The following is a 9,061-nucleotide window of genomic DNA, read 5'->3' on the forward strand; positions in this document are numbered from 1 at the left end:
ATAATATTTTTGTAAAAAATTTATAATTTTGTATAACTTGTAAAAGCATATCAAACATATTCTTTTTATTTTATTATATTTGTAAAAGACGTCGGTCCTGGAGAACGACGATTGCAGAAGGCCTGAAGCCCCCGAAGGTCGCCGTCGCCGTCGCCGTCGCCGTCGCGTTGCGCGACGGGTTTGGCGCGGCCGATTAACTAGAGTCTAGAGTCTCTATAGTGAGGACTGAGGAACTAGGGATTAGGGATTTTAGATCGCGCGATCGACATCGACGAGGCGGCGGGATCGAGCCGTGATCCACAGCGGACTTCCTTGATCGACATCATCGTGCGACGTATCCAGTGGCGGTATTTCGCTAGTAAAAGTGAATTTTTCTCGCAGCTTTTGGGAGAGACGGGTATAAATATAAATGTTGATCTCAGAGCTGCGCGGGGACGCGCCGGAGTAACGGCACACGTTGTCGTCGTCGTCGTCGTCGTCATCGGTGCTCCGTGCTGGTCATGTAACGACCCGGACACGTCGTCGTCGTTGTTCAACCGCGCCAAGCCCACCTAAATTAAATGTTGGGATATCCGCCGATGTCACGACTAGAATATTCCACTGTAGGTCGAGTATGAGCCGGCGTTGAGTACCGCGTTACCGCCTGACAGTCCTGGACGGTCCGCGATCCGCCGAAGGATCGGAAGCGATGGGCTTCTCCACGAGCCTGCAGGGTCAGGCATCGCACGAGGCGCTGCTGGCCCGCCAGGATGCCGAGATCAAGCTGCTGGAGACGATGCGAAGATGCCTCACGATGAAGGTCAAGTCCGACCGGGAGTATGCCTCGACCATTACCTCGCTCACCGCCCAGGGGAAAAAGATCGAGCGCAACGAGGATCTCGTCGGCAGTCTCATAGCGCAGGTGGTTAATTTGTTCTAGATAGCCGAATCTCTGTCGAGCGCGAACAGCTGTGTGAGATGTCTGCTACGAGTTCTTTCGGCAGAACGCCAGTAGAAATTTTAATTGTAACGGAATCTGCTAACAGAACATAACGACAGCTAGCGGCAAATGCATCCTGCTAATATTTTGCTTAAAGTATATATAGAAACATACTTTTGCAGAGCTGGAGAGACATAATGGACACGATTGATCAAACGGCGAAATTGATCAAGCAGCAGGCAGATTCTATTGAAAATATCGTTGTAGATCAGTTGAGTACATTGTACTCGGAAAGAAGGAGAGCCAGAAAGTTGTATCAAGAGGAACAGAATTGGCTGAATAATCAATTTCAGCAGGTAAGCAAGATAAATATATATTATACTTATCAAAGTGTAATATGGCAAAAAATGGTAAAAATTTAGATAAATCTCATTGTGCTTTTGTCATTTAAATTTTCTTTTTAATTCATATGTTTGAAGCTGACGGAGGATGTAACTAGGAAAAAAGTGGAATATCAGAAAAGTTTGGAGGCGTACAAATTCTCGAGGTCGAAATTTGAAGAGTTATATGTTAAGTGTAAGTGTTGTGTGCAACAATTCTTTTGGATCATTTCAAATCTGTTGTATTTGTGTGATAAGAAAGTGATACAGCAACGTAACTTCTTTAGCTGGTAGAGGAGGTCGCAAGTTGGATGAACTAAGAGAAAAATATCAGAAGGCGTGTAGGAAGCTTCATCTAACGCACAATGAATACGTCTTACTACTAGGCGCTGTGACAGAATGTGAAAATGATTTAAGAACTTGTTATTTGCCAAGTTTGCTTCATCGACAACAGGCTATTCACCAGGAATTCATAACTTCATGGTGAGTTGCGTTATAAATAGCTTATATATACGATACCCATATGGTACACTCCTAGAAAAGTTCTAACTCCTCCTTCTATCGTTAAACTCCTTTTATCGTTAAACAAGATCTTAATATTTTACCTCAAATTTTTCTATTTGCATGCAACTAGAAAGATGGAAAAGGTAAAAACTTTATATAGAGATTAACGATTATTATTTCACACACATGTATAATATCTAAGTTCCCGCGAATTTCTAGGAAAGGAATACTTCAGGATATTGTCAAGTATACAGATTTTACAACAGAGAAATTCTTGGAGATCCATGAAAGAGTGTTGAAGGCAGTCGATAATATTAAGCCTATCGAAGAGTATAGAGATTTTATTGGAAAGCACAAGTATATATATAAAACATAATTATTTCTACATAGAAAATATATTTCAATTTTAATATACCTAAATGTTATAAATTTTCGATGTTAACGTAGAACTAGGCCAGCATCTCCGATAAGATTTACATTCGATGAAAACCTTGTGGATGACACTTCAGGAAAATTATCGCCAAATAAGCTGACTGTCGATAACTTAACTATAGATTGGTTGAGAAGTCGTCTCACGGAACTCGAAGCTTCTCTAAAAACCACGCAAAATCGACAGAGCCCGCAATTCTCACAAGAAAATAATGGCGATTCTAGGTATAAATCTTTTATCGTTGATGTGGTGCATTAATGCTAATACTTTGTTACAATCACGTTCGACATCCTCAAACATCTTTTTCATGTGTCCTATATTACTAGGATTAATGTCTTGGACTATTCTCGCGAAAGAGAAGAGCTGAGAATACGTTGCCAGGAGAAAAAATTAAAGAAACAAGTGGAGGTCATTAGAAGCGCTCTCAATGAATTAGGCTGTGAAGAGGTACCTTCGGGTTGTGATCTTTCCGTGGAAGGTTCTTTCACTGATTCACCTGCAATTAATAAAGTAAGTAATCTAAAAAATAATTTTCTTTCTTTTTTTTTGTTAAGAAAAAAAAACTAAATTTTGTTAATTATAATAGATCTAGTATTATGCAACTATTCCTTGATATTAAGAATGTTCCCAGAAATGTTTAGAGTTTATTATAATCAAATCTCAGTATCTACAAAAGTTAGAAAATCACACATTGCATAGAAAATCATTTTCTAACTGTGGCACTTATGTTACGAAAGTGTTATTATGTTTGATTACTCTTTCCCATTGAACGCTGAGTTGCCTGGAATTATAAGTTAGTTAGATCTAGCCCTTTACAGAGAAATACAGTCGCAGACAACGGTCTGTTCACACTGAGGAGAAATCAGCGGTTCATGACAATATTAAAATCACCTTTTAAATCCTTGCCGACAATTAATGACTCGAAAAACGGAATGATTAGGGCAAATAGCGAAGGGCCTACAGCTAAAGCAGAAAAAAATATCCCCCCTGTTGTATGTGTTACACTTTATTCGTGTGATATCTGAGTGCTCGTGTGTTTCCTGCGTCCAAGCGATAAGATGTTTGATATGTTTTATGTCAGATCTCATATACAACACATTTCTCTCAGCTTTTGGAGTGTAATAAATTTTTTATCGTTATACTGTCACAGATGTAGGCAGTATCTAGTTTTCCGTATTTTTTAATTACAAAAATTAGTGCAAGGCTCGCAAGCAACCTTGTCTTGCTACCATATTTTATATACAAAATTATTGATTTACATGATTTATTACGATTAGAAAATGTTGCATGAATAATGAGCATATCATCTAGAATATTTTTTATTAATGTTGAATTATGAGATTGTGGTCAATGCTATGCATGAGAATGAATATTTTTGTACTAATATCTATACATTTGTATAGAAATAAAATGAGCATATATATGTGGAAGTGATTAAAATTACAAATTATTACTTATTTTACTGTCAATATATATTTGGGAAAATTAAATTTATTTGCAGGTACCGTTACGTAGAATCTCGCATTTAACTAACAACCAAAAAAGTAACGGAAATGGCTCTCCTCTTATGGAAGAGGAATGGTTTCACGGTGTACTACCGAGAGAAGAAGTCGTAAGATTACTCGTCAATGAAGGAGATTTTTTAGTACGCGAAACAATGAGAAACGATGAGTGTCAAATAGTTTTATCTGTTTGCTGGGACGGGCACAAGCATTTTATTGTACAAACTACATCAGAAGTAAGAATAAATCTGATAGAATATAAATATAATATTAAAATAGTATAGAGAATTTAATTCGTACGTTATTGCAGGGACATTATAGATTTGAAGGACCCACATTTCCATCTATTCAAGAATTAATCAGGTATCAATCGGCGTCCAACTTGCCGGTGACCAGTCGGTCTGGTGCTATTCTTAAGACGGCAATTTCGCGCGAGCGATGGGAACTTAATAACGATGATGTCATCCTTTTGGAGAAAATAGGTCGAGTGAGTAGGCCGACAATAGCTTTCTTCTATTTTACGTGCCGCGATATGATGATGCCGACGATGTGATACACAGGGAAATTTCGGAGACGTTTATAAGGCGCAACTGAAGGCTTGTAAGACTGAAGTGGCCGTGAAAACATGTAAGGTATCGTTACCGGACGACCAGAAACGCAAGTTTTTGCAAGAGGGAAGGATATTGAAGCAGTACGATCACCCGAATATAGTCAAACTTATCGGCATATGTGTTCAAAAGCAGCCGATCATGATCGTGATGGAACTGGTGCCCGGTAAGCTGATAAGTCTCATTATCATTGCGTTTTACTAACACTGTTAACATCTCTGGCCGTCGTGCTATCGTATTAAAATCCTATACCCTACAATGTACCTATACTCTACACGCTAATCGCTAACTCTAGGTGGTTCATTACTTACGTATTTGCGGAAGAATGCTAGTACAATAACACAATGGGAACAATTGCGTATGTGCAAAGATGTTGCGGCTGGTATGAGCTACTTGGAATCTAAGTTTTGCATCCATAGAGATTTAGCCGCTCGCAACTGCCTCGTAGGTAAATAAACTACATATTAAGAGGGGAGGGAAAGAGGGAAGACACACTAAATTTGAACTTGACGAGCGGTGATAATTGAATCATATATGTATAATGTTGAATACAATGTCGAACATGATTTCTTTAGGATATGAATGCATAGTCAAGATTTCCGACTTTGGAATGTCAAGAGAGGAGGAAGAATACATAGTTTCGGACGGTATGAAACAAATTCCCATTAAATGGACTGCGCCAGAAGCTCTGAATTTCGGTAAATCACAAGTTTTCGTTTTCGCCGTTTTGATAATGTCAAAAATTTTATTGCTAATCACCGATACATTACATCTTGTCTTTCAGGTAAATACACATCGCTCTGCGATGTCTGGAGTTACGGGATTCTCATATGGGAAATATTTTCCAAAGGCGGCAACCCCTATAGCGGTATGTCCAATTCGCAGGCACGTGAGAAGATAGATGCAGGTAAGAGCGAATAACAGAAATCGACGAAAATTTAACTGGAGATTAATACGCTTGCGATTATATATTATTCTGGCAATTTATGCGTATACTAATTACATCAGGGTATCGAATGCCAGCTCCGGATGGAACGCCCGAAGAGATCTATCGATTAATGTTGCGATGCTGGGACTACGAACCAGAGAAACGGCCGCATTTTGAACAAATATATACCGTGGTCGAGACACTATCGCAAGCGTATCTATGAGTATTATGTTAAGAGTATTTTACAGCCAACAAGAAGTATAAATTGGTGCTATAGCTTCCTGACTTTTATTTTGTATATTTACAAGTCATGAAATTCCTGTAATAATTTGTATATATATCGAGCTTTAAAGATATGAAATGCTCACACTCAACCAAACCGTATTTTATCTTACAAATATACATATGATATATCGAGGAAAGATATGATTGGTGCAACTTCTGTCTGATCCACATTAGCGAGATACTTCTGATACATTGAATAAAAAGAATCTTAACTCACGATGCATTAATTGCCATTATATACGTCATTACGAAATCATGTCAATGTGAATGCCATTGTTTATGTTTTTAATTCGTAATGTTTAATTATTGTTTTATAAATATAAATTATTATATTTCTCCGTCCACATAATAATTCAATTTATTTTACAAGTAATATTGTTATCACTTTCATATATATAATTTGAATTTATATGTAATATTTATATGTAATATTATATGTATTTTTATTGCGTATTCACGAATATGACGTAGCATGTTCTGTGCTTTATTTATTCAATTCTATCGTGTGTTCTCTTTAATATTTTGTAGTGTTTCTCGGATGTACATATAATGAGCATATGTACATTGAATTTTGTAGATGTGTATTCAAATGTATCTTATATTTGTGTATTTATTGTAAATTTTGCCATTTTTCATGAAAATTAGAAGCACAGTGGAAACATCGGAGATTTGTACATAAAGTATACGATCACAATTCTACATACTTACAATTTTCCATATGAGAAATTTTCAGTATATTTAAAATATATAGTATTTAAGCAATGTATCTCCGTTGTCATATCGTATATTAATTCAGTTAATTCTTTGTAGTATGGAATCTCATTGAAAGGAAACACGCAAAATATCACGAAAAGACTAATATTGTTGACTTTAAGTCTTCAAAGAATACCTTAGTCTTATATAAGCCATTGAAGAGGGGAAAAGAAGTAGAATTAAGACTCTTGCAGTATAATATCCTAACTATAAAAACTTCTCTCATTTCTCTGATAATAATCTTATATTCATAAATTACTGTGTAATATATGTATAATCATGATGAAAATGAAATGTAAATGCATGTGTCCATTTGTAATTTAAATGTATAAAATTTAAACGGCTATAACGTTTTTAACGCTTTTCCAAAGTTAATAATTCAATATTCTTGTATTTTAGACGTTCTGTTTCTTGTTCGAATGACACACCGTGTTACACATTGCACGAAATTATGAGCAGTTTATGTGTGTAAATTATATAAGACTCCATTATGAAGAAATTCATTTTAATATATTTTAACATAATGTAACCCTCGTATAGACACTTTATTACTTGTTATATTTTACGTGTAATTATATGAAAGACATTTATCTTGTTTCCACATATAAATACTCAATATTGCTGTATAATAAATTAATAAAGATTATATATACAGTCTTTTACAAAAGTTCAACGTTTCCACACTTCTTAGTCTTTACACTTTCAGGCAGACGAAACTTAAACATAATTCATATAATGTTCTCACATTGTATTATGATACTCGCGGAATTTAGAAAACTCACCACTTGACAAATTCTCCAAATTACAAGTATAATTTAATGAGTTCGTCACTAACAGCCGATGGCGTTAGAATTCCTAAATCCGTGAACAACAGGCTGATATAATGAGGTGGAGTATAATCAACCAAGGGATGTTCCTTTTTCAAATTCTTGTTTAGAGTACTAGATGTATACTAAAACAAGCAATAACGATGCATCTTATAGACATGCGAAAAATATTCCTTTGCGTTGTTTCTATATAAAAGTTATAATTGATCTGAAATCAGTGTACAAAGATATAATTTACCTTAAATTCGTCAGGTAAATCTACTTGATTCAAAGGATAGATTCTCGCAAATTTGAAGCTTTCCGTCAATACATAAAATGGTTTTTTCACCTCTTTCGCGCATATAGCCATTGTATATGTACCTATCTGTAAAAGAAATGAGAAAATCATTTATACATAAATTTAAAAGAATTATACAATCGCCGTCGAATTATCGTATACCTTATTGATTACACCACCGCTTTCCGCAACACCTTCCGCTCCAACCATGACCATATCTACGCGCTCCATCACGTATCCCACCGCAGAATCCAGTATCACTGTACACGATATGCCTAATTTTGTTAAGCTCTGGCACATCTCCTCTCTAAAGGATAAAGACAAAGCACACATTGAAGTTTACAATCGTAAAAAGAAAGACAAAGCACATATTGCTTAGAATCGCAAGAATAAAAAAATACATATTTTTTTATTCAGAATGTAATTTTATTACTCACCCGTTATTGTCAGGTGATGTTGACGTGACGTATACTTGAAATATTTTATTACTCGCAGCAGCTTCCTTCATTGCTTGCAACACTACTCTTGATTTGGAATGCGTGAGTATAGTCTGATAAAAAATAACACAATAAAAGTAAAAAAAGAAAATCAATAGGAATATCTCAAATATTTCTTATATATCTGTTCTTACCGAGCCATCAGTAATAAAGTGTGCTGCTACCTTGGCTACTTTTCCTCGCGCTGCAACCAATTTCTCGTAAAATACTTTGCCTCTTTCTAGCATGATTCCTTTGCATTCTGCGATTGACTAATTAAAAGCACATAAACAAATTGTATCATGTCAGTGTTAAACTTTAAAGTCTGAATTTATTTCTAAAATTATAAGACAAAGTCTAAACGTTAATATTCTTACGTGTGTATCCAATGTTGCTAACGTGATAAAACGGAGGAACAATTCACTTCCTGAGGCAATCGCGGTGACTGGAGTTTCCGTGGAGCGCATAGCGTCGATTGCATGTTGTAAGCAAATCCGGAGCTCCTGAACTGTCTCTGCTACAAAAGCGAAAAGAGCACATGAGAGATGGTTTTAATGGAAACGTTAAATTTTAAATATTTTATCGTAATATTTAAGAAGCTCGCTCAATGTGAATATGCGCGATAAATATCTGTTTTGCAATATGTGTGTGTGTTTATGTTAGGTAAATATGTTATATTAAAATATATATCGGCGATACTTACATTTAGAATGTTTCAATACTTTCAACAAAGTACGAATGGCAGCCATACCGGCAGAAACATCCTTCTCATTTTTTATAATGCTGTTGAAATATTGACATATTTCTGCAAAAGTTTGTCAAAGACTTTATGTTATTCAACATATCATTATAATATAAATATTTTATGTTGACGTCACATACCTTCTCTGTCCATTATAACCTGTTATTTCTACATACAACCGGCCGTGTCAATAATTAATGGGACAGATGCACCGTTCGCTTTAAATTAACATTAATATTGCATCAGATATCACGTTGTCAACAGCTCTCGAGCGTCGAGGCACCAACGTGCATGGCCTAATGGAGGCTTCACACTGCATCGACATCCGATATACAAAATTCCGATGTCCAATACGAAATCGAGATTTCCGGTAATTTTGCCAGGGATATTTTTATCTCTAGAAAACTGATCTTTTCATTGGAAGTTGTGC

At 35.9% G+C, this 9,061-nt stretch overlaps 2 protein-coding genes across 3 annotated transcripts; one reads left to right on the forward strand and one right to left on the reverse strand.

Annotated features, from left to right (window-relative positions):
* The first annotated feature begins 122 nt into the window (after nucleotides 1–122).
* Nucleotides 123–6,976, forward strand: Fer (tyrosine-protein kinase Fer). 2 transcript variants are annotated; one of them, XM_071791763.1, is made up of 15 exons: nucleotides 123–901; nucleotides 1,102–1,275; nucleotides 1,399–1,495; nucleotides 1,587–1,782; nucleotides 2,023–2,160; nucleotides 2,251–2,457; nucleotides 2,560–2,743; nucleotides 3,052–3,225; nucleotides 3,735–3,971; nucleotides 4,046–4,222; nucleotides 4,296–4,509; nucleotides 4,639–4,791; nucleotides 4,919–5,041; nucleotides 5,128–5,250; nucleotides 5,352–6,976. In XM_071791763.1, the coding sequence occupies exons 1-15, from the start codon at nucleotides 689–691 to the stop codon at nucleotides 5,492–5,494; spliced, it is 2,553 nt and encodes an 850-aa protein (XP_071647864.1). In that variant the 5' UTR covers nucleotides 123–688; the 3' UTR covers nucleotides 5,495–6,976. The 2 variants fall into 2 exon arrangements, with proteins under 2 accessions (XP_071647864.1, XP_071647865.1); XM_071791764.1 differs by lacking the exon at nucleotides 3,052–3,225 and having other exon boundaries at nucleotides 128–901.
* Nucleotides 6,915–8,986, reverse strand: Eif2balpha (eukaryotic translation initiation factor 2B subunit alpha). Its single transcript, XM_071791772.1, has 8 exons — nucleotides 8,772–8,986; nucleotides 8,593–8,694; nucleotides 8,267–8,406; nucleotides 8,045–8,161; nucleotides 7,851–7,963; nucleotides 7,576–7,720; nucleotides 7,375–7,500; nucleotides 6,915–7,261 (listed from the first exon to the last, which is right to left on the reverse strand). The coding sequence occupies exons 1-8, from the start codon at nucleotides 8,782–8,784 to the stop codon at nucleotides 7,112–7,114; spliced, it is 906 nt and encodes a 301-aa protein (XP_071647873.1). The 5' UTR covers nucleotides 8,785–8,986; the 3' UTR covers nucleotides 6,915–7,111.
* Nucleotides 8,987–9,061: the final 75 nt, after the last annotated feature.

The sequence above is a fragment of the Temnothorax longispinosus genome, chromosome 10 (genome assembly GCF_030848805.1).
Source record: "Temnothorax longispinosus isolate EJ_2023e chromosome 10, Tlon_JGU_v1, whole genome shotgun sequence".
In the NCBI taxonomy this organism is placed as follows: Eukaryota; Metazoa; Arthropoda; class Insecta; order Hymenoptera; family Formicidae; genus Temnothorax; species Temnothorax longispinosus.